Source organism: Helicoverpa zea, chromosome 26 (assembly GCF_022581195.2).
Source record: "Helicoverpa zea isolate HzStark_Cry1AcR chromosome 26, ilHelZeax1.1, whole genome shotgun sequence".
Classification (NCBI taxonomy): Eukaryota; Metazoa; Arthropoda; class Insecta; order Lepidoptera; family Noctuidae; genus Helicoverpa; species Helicoverpa zea.
In genome coordinates this window covers 641,626-657,829 of record NC_061477.1, presented here as the reverse complement: position 1 = coordinate 657,829, position 16,204 = coordinate 641,626, and the positions used below count along the sequence as shown (strand labels likewise).

At 39.8% G+C, this 16,204-nt stretch overlaps 1 protein-coding gene across 1 annotated transcript; it reads right to left on the bottom strand.

Annotated features, from left to right (window-relative positions):
- Window positions 1–875: 875 nt before the first annotated feature.
- On the bottom strand, window positions 876–6,047 carry LOC124643063. The gene is made up of 2 exons (XM_047181904.1): window positions 5,304–6,047; window positions 876–4,666 (listed from the first exon to the last, which is right to left on the bottom strand). The coding sequence occupies exon 2, from the start codon at window positions 4,664–4,666 to the stop codon at window positions 1,169–1,171; it is 3,498 nt and encodes a 1,165-aa protein (XP_047037860.1). The 5' UTR covers window positions 5,304–6,047; the 3' UTR covers window positions 876–1,168.
- Window positions 6,048–16,204: the final 10,157 nt, after the last annotated feature.

Here is a 16,204-nt window from a genome sequence, read left to right as displayed (position 1 = left end):
TTTGCAAGTAGAAACGCAACACTTTTTCACCATTTTAATAGTTTAAATTGATTTAATACAAAAAAATATAAACAAAATTTTAAATGCTGATTACGCGCCAAGAATGTTCAGGGCTACCGCTAGAAAATAAAAAAAAGCAAAATAAAAATTTATGTTGTTTATGTTTTAATAATAAATACGAATAAATCAATGCGATTGTTATTAATTTGTTGACTTACAATTGTTAAAATAAGATAAAAATATAAGTGATTCAATTGTTTTTGGGAAGACAAAACTTTTGATCACAACATTTTTTTATGCTGGCAAGGTGTTAGAAAGAGACAAACAGCCTCCGTTCGAACTATCCCTCTCGGCTCGGATTTGCCTCTGTGTATTATGCAACCAATTTAGTACCTTATTGCGTTAGAATAGAGTTCATTTTCGTAAATATATATTTTGAGCGTGCGCAATCTTGTTTAGTAATATTATATCTATGGTCTTGGTTCAGTCTTAAATGAACATGACATATATATGAACTGAATACACCGTAGAACGGCACAAAATATCATCCTAATAATATCTATGTAAAATATCTGAAACAAGATTCTATTTGGTATCCAGAGACTACTAGTAGAATCTTTTGTATCTCAAATTATTTTAAACATTTACAATATTTTTTGTTTTGGCGAAATTACGTTAATTTAATTCTTCTGTATTTATATTACATCAGTATTAAACCCATTTATTTACAAAGAAAATAGGAAATATATCTTGTATTTCAACTACACAAAAAAAATGTACAATAAATTGCGCAATTTATTTTTTGTTCTTCTGGCTGCCCCTAAAAGCACGCGTTCCGACTCAAAATGGAGACAAGTTAAAATAAAACAAAGGTGTCGATTTTATGTCATATATTTAAAATCAGAACAATAATAAAACATTCGAATATCAATTTGTAAAAAACAATAATCGTGTCTTAATTAAATTCTATTAACTTAGCAGAAAATATATATTAATGAAAATTAACCAAAAGCACTTAACACTCTCGAAACATGTTATCAAAACGAGGTTATTAACATGAAGGTAGGCTCTGAGATTTAGAAATACCTAACGATTTACCAATGAAGTCGTTTTGATGACCTACAAAATCCTATAACACAGATGACACAATGACAAAATATTAATCAGGTTATTCAATTACAGCATATACGAAAATCTCAACAGCCATATCTTGTTCTATTTCTTTTGTGATTTCTATTCTCAAATGGTCCTCCATATCGTATCGTCGATATCTTAACGCATACACCGCCAAGCGCCGCTGCAGACCCACTCCGTCCGCCATCATACCCCGAAGCACAGCTCCAATGAACTTAGATCTCGATTTCCCGCAACTAAATTGATCAAAGTAGCCATCCAGAGCACCAGAGTACAGCTCTATTATGGAATCGAAGTATGTTTCCACAAGCTGGGCCACCTCCTTCACTATGTACCTCCCGAGGACGAAGCCCACAGCCTCCACGCCCTCCGACTTCCTCCGCTTCGCATCAGCGAACACGTCCGGCATCTGTTTCATACTCTGCCTCACCGCTCTGTAGTACAACATTGTCAGATGTATCTGCACATATATGTCGAAAAATTCCTGTTTGGGCATGAATGTTTGTATCCACACTAAGATCTTCTCTATTACTAACAAACAACTGGTGTAGTCAGTGTTCATAAACGCAGCGTTATATTTTAAACAAGTCAAAATCTGATGCAATCTTCTTTCAAAAGCAGAAGCTCCTTCTCGGCGTAAGTTTTCTAAAATCTCAAAAAACTGATTACCGATCTTACTACACCTCTCTTCGAAATCTTGATCACTTCTAGCCAACATCAGATATCTTATATATAGAGCAGGAAAAGGTATCACCGGTATTTCGTCTTCAGTAATATTAAACATACAAAGCAGAACGTTTTCAAGCGTGTCTTGTCTAATTTCTGGAAGAAGCGAACACACACTGCGAAGTACGAACAGGGATTTCGAGTTCGGAATTTTATGCAGAGCAAGATATAATGTGGCCCAATAGTCAGCTGCAATGTTAGATCTCCAGCCCGCGTTTCTAAGTGATTCACGAAGCCTCTCGCGCGGTCCCAAGTCGACAGTGGAAAACAGAGGTTTCACCAGGTCCCAAACCTTATCAGCGCTAGCACCAAACCGTCGAAAGTACAGCAACGCTACTCGCAGCGCGACTGCCGGCCGCAGCTTGACTGCTGCCGCGAAGGTGTCGAGCACTGCGCCGCCCGCAGAGCGCATGCTGAGCGCTAAGGCTACTCTCACCGTGCGCCGCTCGGCCGCTAGCGCACGAGTTAGCGAGGCTCTCTCTGCTTCCCGACAGCGCAACGCGAGCGTCGCGACAGCTTTCACACCAGCCTTGCGCCAGCCCCACTTCGCCAAGTGGATGGCAGGCCGGGCGCGGTGTGCGCACGCCCTTAGCGCTGCGCCATACGTCGCATATGATGAGCCTTCTGTGTCCAATTCAGACAAGACTTTACCAAACTGTTGGCACAGAAGACTTGTAAGCGCTCGGGTCAAATTAACATTCTTAGGACGTCTTCTATAAACATTCGTTTTTTTTATAATCTTCCTTCGGTTTTCCGACCGTTTTGAAACTCTCTCCTGAAATACGTGAGTTAGCCGGCCCGTAATATCATCTTTGTCATGGTTGAAGTATACCACAAGTTTCGAAATAAATACATCAAAACGTGATCCACCTAAAGCTACCTCATCTGCGATAGTCTCCACTTCGAGAGTGGCTGGGTCGTGACGTAGTGCGTTAAGAAACGCTGCCTGATCACATCGAAACTTTAAATTCTCACGGAGTAATTCACGGCGTCCAATTCTAGCATCGTATAGCCGTCTTAATAAGTAGCGAGAAACTTCTGCATCACGCAAAGCTAAACTCTTCACAGCCATAACCGTGGGCATTGCTGCGTCAACACCAAGGCCATAATTAAAAATGATATCAAGCATCTGACCGAGCCGTTCTGCGGCTTCTGACGGCTCTGCGTCTGCAGCTGAAGCTGCTAACATGTTCTGAAGACCGACGGCAACACGCTCTCGTTCATCCTTCTTGAGGGAATATTCTGTCAACGTGGAAAAATCATTCAAAAACGCGACGCGGACAGCTTGTTCACATTCGCCTGCTAGTAATTGGCGAATCACAACGGCATGCAGCCCCTCACGGCACGCGGCTTCGGGAGGTCCCCCGTCGAGTCCGAGACGCCACACGTTGGCGCGCTTCACGAGACTGCGCAGTATAGAGGCGCGTATGTGTGGCGGTTCGTTACTGTGACGTGCTGCTAAACGTAATAGCGCCGACACAGCTTCACTACGCCCGCCGGTCTTGCTAACCAATACGAGGAAAATATCGCGCCGTCTCTCAACTGAACTCGCAGCCTGTAACCGCTGTCCAAGCTCGTGCAGAGCACGATCAAACCCAATGAAACGAAACTCTTCGAACAATCGGTCTAAGTCAGTTTTTACTCTGTCAATATCACAAGAGACAATTTCAACATAGTCATCGTAACCTCTTCTTTTTTTTATCAATCGCTTTGTCACTTTTATCCCGCAGACAGTACTAAATTCTTCGTCATCAAATACATACGGATCAGAGTCGGTCTGCGGCGGCGGATCCGGCGTGGAGTAGGGCCAGTCCGGCACAGACTCTCCCACGTCCTTCTCCACGAACACTCGTTTCTTGAAGGCGGCTCTCTTGTCGGGGCTGAGCCGCTTGATCAGCGGCTCCACGGCTTTATAGTTGAACCGATGCTGCAGGTAGCTCGCCCGAGCGAGCTGCAGCACTACTTCCTGACACTCCTCGACACTAAGCCGAGCCGCGAGGCTCGGGATATGCAGGATATACGCCGTGTACAGCTCCAACTTACTCCACAATCTAGCTTTGTGACAACGCACGATGTAGTCTGTCGCCGATGGACTGAGGCGGCTGAAGCTGTTCATGTTAAAATACTTCTCCGTGATGTCGAGGAACACATCGGCGTCCGACTTCAGCACGCACTTCACGCTGTTGTAGTAGGCCTTCTCTTGTGCGAGATAGCGCGCTTTCACATCATCATCCGTCGCCAACGCATCGAAGTATATTTTAGCAACTCGAGGACATTTCTCACATAGTACCTTCAAATAATGACAGGATATCTTTGCCAGTATGTTGGGAACCTCCTCCAGTATGAAGTCTTGGCTACAGTGGTTAAGAAACTTTATGGCATAGTCAAAGGAGTCCGGTTTGTAGTGCTGATAGAACTGCTGGCACATTGCTGGCTCTCGCAGGTTGATGTAGAGCCAGTGTTTCATTCTGGTGACCGCCGGCGCCACCATCTCTGGGAAGAGAACGTGTTCCAAGTGTTTGGGGTTAATGATGTCCTGGTGGTGTACTAGCCAGGTCGCTCTCAGGGCTCTGCTCACGTACAGCATGTCGTCGTGTTTCAGGTTATGTATTATGTAGTGTACATGTTGCAGTTTGACGGCGAGGTCTATCTTGAAGAGTCGGTCGAGCGGAGACAGTTCGGGCAGAGCCTCCACATCAGGGAACTTGGCTCCGCTCTCATGAGCCTCGCGCACTAAGCTGTTGAGATGTCGGTGACGTTGGCCCAGGTTGTCGCCAGACAACGTGACTGGTGTAAGCAACGCCATCTACAAATTGAAAAATCACCTTCAAAAAAAAGAAATGCGATTAGAGAATTTAGTAGCTAAAAACTCTATTCTGATACTATAAAGCTGTTTTTTTTGTTTATTAGCTTTCTTGTAATCTCAAAAACTTCTGGCCCAATTTGAAACTGTTTCAGTGTTTGATAACAGCCTATTTACCGAAGAAGACTACATTTTATTCGGGATCACGGAGTAGCTCGACGGGACGCAGGTGGAATGACCATAGTTTGTAAATAAAAATACCTATCTCGTTAAGACTGTTCAAATCATTATTTAAGAAAAAAAAGGTTTTTAATGAAATTGCTAATACAAAGCAACTTGTGATTCCAAGAATAGATAGATATGACTATCATTCTATAGAGCTAGACTTTTTAGTGAACATTAGTTTTAGACGCAAATAGGCTATAAAAAGAGCGTTGCGTAAGCGACAGGAATGTATTCTCAATCAATTTTTGTTTTAAAAGACCGATTGAGATGAATGTTGTTTATTTTGGAAACATAGTTTTTTTTTAATTTAATTTAAAAACTCGTCCCTTAACATAATGAAGATCAGATGTCCCGTTAGGCAAGTATCTTTGTTAGTTGGATGTAACCTTATAATTAGGCCTACTCAGTTTCTTACCTTCTTTTGTAGACAATCTTCTTCAATACAATCACATAAAGATAAAGCAAATATAGACAGGACTTGTATGTAGTCAGATCGCCGAACCGCTGAACTGAGTTTGCACGAGTAATCTGGGCTGACCTTGATTCAAAAATATTTTAGTTTTCATACATCTGTGGAGTATGTATCTCTGTAGTCTGTGAGAGTGATAAAAAAAAAATAGAAGAACATAGTGTGATTTTGTGAGGTCAAAACAGAATTGAGCTTTGAACCACTGTCATAAGGTGTCCTATAACTCCTATAGCACGAACGCAATAATTGTATACATATAAGGGAAAACTACACGAATAAGATATTTTCTCGCGGTAGCACAGCTTTTTCTAACGTGGCAACATTGGCATAATAAAACAGAAGAACTCAGTACCACATGGAGAACAAAATGACGAGCGGAGGTGCCATAACGGAAAATCGCTTAAGAAAATAACGCGCCAAAATGCCGGGTGTGAGGGACGAGGACGTTACTGTTCTTCGCCCTTCTACGCCTTCTATAGACCAGTTTTTTTTATACCAAAAGAAAATAAAATAAAAATCGTTGACAGATGTCTCAAGAACCCGAACGCTTCGTTAGTCCACTAGTAACTGATCGTTTTGGTCATGCCCACCGTATGAATTTGACCTAGAAGAAGGCGCGGCACCTACCTGCATTATGGCATTTTTGCTCATCTTTCCCTCCGTCCCATTAATTCTCAAGAGCTCAGTACATAATGATAAAGTCATTGATTTGCAATGGTAAATATAGTGATACATTGGCGAGCGATACAGTCTATCTACTCTCATCATTGACGACGATAAAGCTCCTAAACAGAGTTCCTTTTTGCTATGACTGTGGCGTCTCAATACATTTATGCCAATATAATATACGTAAGGCAAAACCTAGATTCATTGTAACCCGGCACGGGGTTTTTACTCCCACCGTTCTACAGTAAAAATTAAATGGTATAGGAAACCAATGAAAGATCACAATTCGATTTCAATTCCATGTATTTTACAGACAAAAGTTACGTTATTATAATACAATGCTGTAATAGACACACAATAATAATTGCTCACACCGTACAGGGCTGACCGCCCCAGACCACTATGTCTCGGGTTCCACAGTGGTCTGAAGTGGCAAACTCTGTCAAAATCCTATACCTTTGAACATGAGTATATTGACTCTAAACAAGGCCTCAGGGCCGCTTTGCAAGTTCGAGAGGTGAACTGTTACCGGGCAGGTCCAGAGTCACTAAAATGAAACTATGTTTGAACTAGTAAAAAGGGTATATTGTCCGAGAAAGATTACAAAGGTTTTTATGTGTCCGCCGCGAAATTCAAAGTATGACTCATTAATTAAATTATTGTTCCAAAAAGGTGAAATTGTGCAAACGTGACATCTACACGTGCCTGGCGTCGATGCAGCGTCAGCTCTATTATTTTAGTTGTTAGGGCTGCATGTCGATTTATAACAACCCCCCCGATAGGATTGAGCATCACGGATAAGAGTGATGGGAAATCTAAGATGTCAACTTTGAACTTCGTTTTGGTTACAATTTTAAACTTAAATGACTAAGAAAAATAGAAAAGAAAATAGGAAAAGTTGCAATAATTAAAAGAACTTAGACTAAGTTACAATGAATATTAATTAAGAGTAAATAGGTATCCATCACACATATAAAAAGAGGGAAAAGCTTGAAACTAATTTGGAAAACTAAATCATAACATTGCGCTTTATAGGAGTTGGTAAGGATTCACTTGATCCTTGAATGTCTTCGTCTAAAGATTCAGTAAAAGCATTATTTACTGTCTGAACAGACTGAGCTGTTTGTTCCCTTTTTACATTTCGTTGGTTGCACCCTTGAAAACAATATTGAAGTTTAATCAAACATAACAATTTTCTAGATTTGTACAAGAGGTAAACAATGACGATTGTAGACACAATGTAAGTTAATGACAAATAGTGAGTTGCATAACTTTGTAAATGAGATGGCTGTTCAATGTTATTTAATTCCTTTTCAAGTTCATTCAAATGCACACTTGCTTCTAAGAGTGAGTCAAAATCGTTAACAGCTGATAGTTTGACAAAAGGAAGGTGTCGTGTCGTTTTGTTTATCTTTTGATTATAACAACAGTCGTCATCTATAATATTGAAATTAGACACCTGATTAGTAACATTGATTGTAACATCGTCAGTAGGTGTAAACTTTAATGTTTTAAAGAAAGCTGTACAATACTTTGGCAGGGATAACATGCCTGTACCAGAAATAATCTGGTCGTGGTTACTAGGATCATTTCCACAAGTAATATGAGCCTTGCCGGGCTCTGACTGAACAAACAACCATTTATTATTAGCTAACTTTAAAAATACATCGATTGATCCGTGTAACAACTTAGTATTACAAAAGTTTGGTAGAGAACTTATAGCGTCGATTAAGAGTTTTGTTTCACAAGTCGGATTAGCGATTGTTGAGTACACATTTCCTAAAGAACACACATAACACTCATTTTGTATCACTTTACACTGATTCACTGACTCTAACAGTGAGTAGAACATACGGTCTATTGTTATAGCCACGTAAGGTTTATTTGGAGCGACAAGTATATAAGTGTCAGGTTTACTAATATCATAAGGAACTGGGAGTGGAACTGCGTGGTAGAGATTGTATGTCTGAGGCAAGACGAGTGGAATTCGCGTGACAATAATGATTTTATTAAGATGATAGTAAGAAACTAAGTCAGATATGTCTATAATTATATGTATATTTTCTAAACATAAAGTTGTAGGAAACTCACAGTATTTAGGTAGCTTGTCTTTATGTAGGTCAAGTTCATGAAACAATTGATAAGGACTAAGTACGGTCGGGTGAAGAATGTTGAGCTTGCTGAATAGGATAGCGTTGTTTATGTCATCAACGTCGAACGACAAGGCTATTGTAATACTTTGTAAAGAGTTCAATAACATCATAAAATGACTTTTGATTTCTAGTTTATCGCTAGAGTTGGATAGTTTTTCGAGTGTGTTCCGTATAGTGTCTAAATTTTGATTTAATAGATTTTGATTTTTGTTTATCTTTGACATTGTATTATTGAAATTTGAAATAGTAGATCGAATTACGTGGATATTGTCCCTCATTAGGTGAGCCAACTGTTTTTCATCAGACTGCACTTGGGTTATTGCGTCAGAAAACTTTAAAGCATCTTCAGAGTCTAAGGTCCCGAAGATCGTTTTAAGAATCGAACCTCCAGCGTCTATGAGGCCACGTTTGAAACGATTGGGTTTCTGATCCTCAACAAGATGTGATATTGATGAAAATTTACGAACATTGTTAAGATGTTGATTCTGTAAAGGTGCCAATGAATTTGAACATTCCATTTTGAATTTACTGGAAGAGCTTGTGTCGCAAAACTTGGCGACTTCTTGAATTAATAACTCGACTTTATCTAAGTTCGGTTTCACATGGCTTATATCTAAGTATGTTACTACATTCCAATGGTCATTGGTGAACTTAACGTTATTAAGTTGATCAAGGTATAGCCCGGGACTATCTACGATCGGCGTGATGAACTTGAGGCTTGAAGACGGTTGAAATATTATCCTGAAATAGAAAAATGGAGCTAGTCATCTATTGCAATCTTAATTTCATCATAATGATGTCGAACATGTTTTCTATTGATTAAAAGTGTTACAGTATGATTCCCATTAATCTTTACAATTCTATATGGTCCTTTCCAAATAGGAGACATGGCTTTATTTTGTTTATGATGACACCGTAAATAAACCATGTCACCAATGTTATAAGTTATGGGCTTAGCGTGTGTATCAAAGTATTGTTTTGATTTTTCTTTGGAAGTTTGTATATTTTGTAGTGCCCTTTGACGACTATAATAAAGTCTGTGATTGAGAGCTCGAATATAGTCGGTGTAAGTATTTAAATCTAAGGTATCCGCGCTTTGAGGCATGTAGGGTTTAAAGCCAAGCAATAACTCCATCGGTTGATATCCGGTAGTAGAGTGCACATTAGTATTATAGGCTATCATAGCGGTTTTAAGATAAAGATTCCAGGTGTGTTGATTGTCAACGACGTATGACCGTAAGTACTCCTTGAGCGTTGCGTGGCTCCTCTCGAGAGCGCCACAAGTTTGAGGGTGGTATGGAGAGGCGAAAATGTGCTTAATTCCGAATAATCTTTCTAGTTGCTTTAAAACGTCCGAAGTGAAATTAGTTCCTTGATCGGTAACGATCATTCTAGGGATACCTAAGTGAGAAATGAATAAAACGAGCTTATGCGCAGTTTCTTCTGCAGAACAGGTTTTCATTGCATAAGCTTGAGAATATTTTGTCAAATCGTCTTGTAAAGTAAGAATAAACTTATATTTGTAATCCTGAGTTTCGGGCAATGGTCCTACAACGTCTAAAAATACCTTTTCCATAGGTTTGGTTGCGGTCGAAGTGATTATCATAGGGGCGCGATTTGTTCGTCGTAAAGGTTTGTTTATTTGGCAGGACTTACAGCGCTTGATGTAACTTTCTATATCTTGACGCATGCTTTTCCACCAGAATATAGTTTTAAGTCTATCGTACATGCGGGAAAAACCCGGGTGACCCGCCGAAAGGGAATCGTGGTTTTCCTTAAGTATACGAGGGATTTCTGCGGGAGTAGGGTATTGAATATTATTATGGTAAATATGAACTTTAACACCTGTTGCATGAAATAGGAACCCTATTATATTGTATATTTTAGTAAATGATAACTTAGTGAACGGGTCTTGGAAATCGGAGATAGCAAAGTCTTTTTCTTCTGAATAACACGTTGTTATCATATCGCGGTAGTCTCTTAGCATATTGTATATGTCCTTATAATTTATTTCGTCGTAATGGTGAACGCGTAAGAAAAAGTGTGTAAACACATGTTTTTCGTTAGACGTACTTTGGAATGTGTATAGTTCTCGTTCTAAATCTCGTATATCAGGTGAGTCTTTGTCGAACTTGGACATCTGCAAGATTTCAGAACAGTATGGTATAGAATCATCTAAATCAATGGCAGAGGGATACGCGATCATCTTACAGTTGGTTTTAAGTAGCGACTCATTATGTTCTATTATTTCAGTATCATAGGAATTATTGTTTTGTTGACTAATTTGCAAATATTTTTCGTAAGTTTCAGCGGTAGAGGGGACATCGGAGTTAACGGCGAGTATCGGATTACGCGACAGTGAGTCAGCGTTACAGTTCATTTTGCCTTTTTTATAAACTATCTCATAGTCAAATTCCTCGAGTCTCAAACGCCAGCGGATTAACTTTGAACTTGGGTCTTTACAGTTAAATAGCCACTGCAGCGGTTTGTGGTCTGTAACTACAATGAATTTGCGGCCATATAAATATGGTCTAAAGACCTTAGTGCCGAAAAGGATAGCTAAACATTCCTTTTCAGTAGTTGAGTAGTTACCTTCTGCTTTATTAAGAGTTCTAGAGGCATATGCAACGGGTAAGTCTTGACCTACCTTACCTTGAGACAAGATTGCGGAAACAGCGAAATTGGAAGCGTCAGTTGTTAGTATAAACGGCTTAGAGAAATCGGGATATTGGAGAATAGGTGCAGTAGTTATTTTATGTTTTAATTCATCAAAAGATTTCTGTTGTTCAGGCGACCAAATAAAATTAGAATTTTTCTTTAGAAGGTTTGTTAGCGGTTTCGTGATATGGGAAAAGTTTTCTATGAAACGGCGGTAGTAACCTACGAGGCCTAGAAATGATTTGATGTCACGAGGGGATTTAGGAATGGGGAAATTTTGAACGCAAGATACTTTTTTAGGGTCAGGTTTAACTCCCTGGTCTGATATAATGTGCCCTAGATATTGTACTTCCTTTCGTAAAAACTCGCACTTAGCTGGCTGTATTTTCAAATTATGTTCACGGAGCTTTTTGAATACTGATTCTAGATTTTGGCAATGGGATTCAAGGTCATGTCCAAAGAGGACTATGTCATCCATGTATGTGAAACAGTGAGTACCTTGAAGGCCACTTAGGACAATGTTCATTAGTCTTTGGAATGTTGAGGGCGCGTTACGAAGTCCAAAAGGCATTCTAGTAAATTCGTAATGACCTGATGGGACGCTGAAAGCAGTTTTTTCGGGGTCCTTGACCTTTACCTGGTGAAACGAAGAGACTAGGTCTAAAGTAGTGAAGTATTTACTGTGACCTAACTGATCTAGGATATCAGAAATATTTGGGATCGGGTATGCGTCTCCAATCGTGATTTCGTTTAGCTTGCGATAATCAATAACGATACGCCATTTAGGTTTACCGGATGCATCTCGTTTTTTTGGGACAACCCAAATTGGCGCTGACCATGGAGACATTGATGGTCGAATAATACGTTGGTCTAGCATGTCTTTTATCTGTTTGTTAACCTCCTCCTTATGGCATTCCGGAAACCTATAGCTCTTTACTGCGATCGGTGTTTCAGAAGTAACACGGATTTCGTGTTCTAAGGTGTTGGTATGGGTTTCGAGTTGGAAGTTCGTGAGGATTACGAAACTTGTTAGCGTTATAATATTGTTTAGTTGGATATGGTATTTTACTTTGTTTGATTCTGAAGCGACATTCGGATTCAGAGTGGCCCATTTTATTGCAAACTTTACAAGAGGATTTGACCGAATACTTGTAAATTTTCTCTTCTTCAGTAGCAATACTGATGGCGGCATTCAAGTTACGGGGATCGCGACATCGAACTATGTTGCTAATGTTCGGATGAAGTCCAAGGCAAAATGTATGTAATGCGAGGTCCTCCGTCATGGCAATACGGCCTGCGAGCTCCTTTTTCAGAGAGTTGGAGTTGTGGATTTCGGATTGTAGATCTGTTAGGCAGGTTTCAACCCTTAAAGCATACTGCGCGACGGTTTCGTTCGGTAACTGTTTACATGACTGAAGCTCTAGCAGTAAATGGTTGTAATGTTTTCTTTCTCCGAAATTTTGTCTTAGAAATGTTCGTAAGTCTTCAAAGTTGTCAAATATTTTGTTCGAACAGGCTACTTGCGCTTTCCCTTGTAGTTTTGAAATAATGAATTTAAGAATCAAAAACTTTTGACTATCCGACGCTAGATCGAGAGCATTTTGACAATTAGTAAGAAATGCAGATAGAGTTTCCCTTTCTCCTTGATATGGAGTTATGAAATTACAGAGTACTTGAATAGGATAAGCCTCAGTGACAGGGGATAGTAATTGTTTAGCTTCAGAGTTAGCCATTTTATGAAGTTGTTGAAGGGAGAAAGAAATTGAGAGATTTCCAATATAAACACTTATGTGGCAATAACGAATAAAAAATATTTTCTACTCACAGCACTGCGATGGTTATGAGGGCGAAACGCATCACGATGTCTCTGGATAGCCTGCGTGAACACAGGCCTGATGTTGGCGGCAGCTACGTCAGCACCTCACGACTCGGGCGTAAGACGGTTTCGCTTACGTGGAGGTCGCCCGAGGTAGAATCTTGTTGGTAGAATTTAATTGATATGTCCACAGCGATGATGTTACAGAATAGAGGTCTTCTTAATGCGTCGATTTGGCACAGCAGATATATTTACAGAGCTCACGGAATGAGCCGGTAGAGGCAATAGTCACGGACAGAGTTTGTGGAGGCAGCGGAGTCACGGACAAAGTTCACAGATAGATTTAGTAACGACAGAGAGTCAAACTGCAGAGTTCGCGAACAGAGTCACATAGGATGGAGTCACGGATAGAGTCAACAGAGATAGTAGAGTCACACTGAGCAGACTTTGGAATACAGATTGTGCGCGCGGCGGACACGGAACGCGGCGAATTTGGTATTTGTTTTATGGATAGCCAGTAACGATATATACTGACTATCCCACTTCTGACACCACTGTTACCGGGCAGGTCCAGAGTCACTAAAATGAAACTATGTTTGAACTAGTAAAAAGGGTATATTGTCCGAGAAAGATTACAAAGGTTTTTATGTGTCCGCCGCGAAATTCAAAGTATGACTCATTAATTAAATTATTGTTCCAAAAAGGTGAAATTGTGCAAACGTGACATCTACACGTGCCTGGCGTCGATGCAGCGTCAGCTCTATTATTTTAGTTGTTAGGGCTGCATGTCGATTTATAACAGAACACTGGTGACTGGTAGCTCAATCGTTAAATGAAGTAATCACTATACTGCACACACGCAGCCAGATAATAAAATTAATACAAAGCTCTTGTTAGACAAGGCTCACAAAGTACTCTCTCTCTCTGCATACAACTCCCTAGTCTGAAAGTCTATCCCTCAGTCTCTCAAATAGCTCCCCTTGGCATCGGTGATATACGGGGTCCGTCTATCTCCACACGAAATCGTGTCCTCCGGAGTATGTCGTACAGGACAGGTAATCACACAGCACTCACGCACAACACAAGGTACCTGACGTCTTCATGTAACGAGGAGCGTGGAGGCGGTAGCCGCCACGGTGGGTCAGCCACGCTGTCACAGCTCACCCGTCGGACCGTACCTGGCCGACGAACAGTCGCAAGACCACGGCGACACCAATCACCCACGCGGTGACCACGTGCACAAGAGTAGCCTGAGATTAAGGCCCTCCTAAAAAACCAGACCTGTAGACAACAACCCTGTATGAAACGCATGAATCTACACAAATTCCGAGAGGAACAGAAACACGTACAATATACTCACAGGAAACTCCAAAATACGCTCAGAAGAAATAATGGCCGACACGCATCAGAAACAGTCGGGAACAAAGTCTGCTTCCATTGCAGACGGATCCGGGATAAGGCTGAGCGGGAAACGATGCCTGACAAATATATGGCTCGACGGCACTCGTGTAGTAAAAACAGCGACGTACATCATTTTAATACTAGAAATAAACATAAGTTAACCGCACCTAATTATCGTCTACATAAGGTGCACGGTTCATTTGTGGGGCTTTGTGTACGCATTTATAACAGAATTCCAGTTCATCTGTTGGAATTAACGGACAGTTCTTTTAAAAACAAAATCAAAGAAATTCTTGTTAAAAAGGAATATTAGGTATAATGTTAATGATTATTTCACAGATAAACGCAGATGGCAGATCTGAAGTGGATGCTTTATTTTATTTTGTATTTTTAGGTGTTCTAATTTAATAATTGATGAAATTGAATTGTATAATCTATACATATAATAAATCTGTAGAAAAGTAATTTTTGTACATTGAAGAAATTGACAAAAAAAATAGCCAGCATGTTAAAGGATAACTAACAGAACCCATTTCCATCATTTTTGTCATTTTTGTCTGTTTGTCTGTTTGTCTGTTTGTCTGTTTATCTGTTTGTTTGTTCGGGATTCACGTAAAATCTACGAATTAAATGCAGACAATGCTTATATACAAAAATTCTACGTAACTTGGGGTATTACTTAGTTTTTGTTTCATCGAAATCAATTCACTCTATCAAAAGATATGATTAGTTTTGTGAATTCAAGATGTAAAATATTACGACACGCAATCTATTTGTCAAAACTGTACATTTGAATGTTGTACTTATATTAGTTGATCGGCCTATTATTAATCTTTACACAGAAAATCACACCTTTATGAGTAACTTCGGAAGAAAAAAAAAATATGAAAATTTTGTTTAGCCAAGGTTAAAGTAGCTCCATCTGTGGTAAATAAAATACACCATCAATTTGTCAAAGGAGCGAGGTGGTAAATGACAATACATTCTTTATAGAGGATTATTATTTCAACAGATGGAGTTGTGTATTTTCCGTAATTCACCATATTTTAACACGAAGTGTAATTTTTCGATAGAAATTTCAATAGTGTTTGTCAGTTTGCCGTGCCACATCAAAATCCAACTATATTATTACCTTGATGAAAGGAAAATTAATAGTTCTCGGCCAAATTTAAAACGATGCCATCTAAATTATTTTTTGAACATAATGTCAAAAATGATGACTTTAGTGGAACAATTAATTATCATTTAAAGTTACAGATGGAGTTCATATCAGGATTTTTTCATAAACATAGTTTAGCTTATCTTCCACTAATGTGGTGGCCTTAAAACAAATTACTTTGAGTGAGTAGTATTAAGTAGACCTTTTTTTTCCGACGTCAAAAATCATCAAATGACCCCTCCGGCTGTGGGTTAGCAGCGGTGAGGGAGTGTCAGACTCTTACTGACTAAAAACCGTCGTGTTCCGTCATAGGCCTTTTGTGTACCAGGGCCGCGGTATCTCTTTCGAACAACCCGCAGCCCCGGCAGGCCTTGGCCCTGCTGGGCCCCGCTGGGGTTGTATTAAGTAGACCTTAATTATTTTTTCTGATGCAAAATATGTAAACTTAATCCTAGAAGAAATGAGGATCTATCTCTCGCAAGCGCTGCTAAGCGTGAGGTAGGTAATGTAGGATTCTGTAGCTTTAAAAACAAGCCCAGATACAAAGTGCAGATAAGAAATGGGAGCTTTCTCGATTTAATACCATACACACGTAAAATGCTTTATGCGTCTGAAAACGTACAAATTACGCGCCGCATACCAAAGACATGTTTACTTTCAACTTCTGATCGCAAATACACTGTTCACGATTACGAACAGTCTCAGTAAGACCCGACCCAAGTCCAAAAACCCTAAAAAACACCTTTTATATAAAACTACGTTTGATGTCATTTAATCACAAAGACAGAATTGTTCTCTGTTGCAAATCCTATCCACCTATATCCTATCCTAATCCAGAATGCATTGCAGGTGTGCATTGCACAAAAACCCATGGTATCCTTTTGGAGAAGTCAAAAGAGTTGACCTGCCAACGTCAGCTTCTGCGCTAAGCAAGTGTTCTTAATAGTACCATCAGAATTACATTCATCGTTGAATGAGGTGAATAAATTTTCAG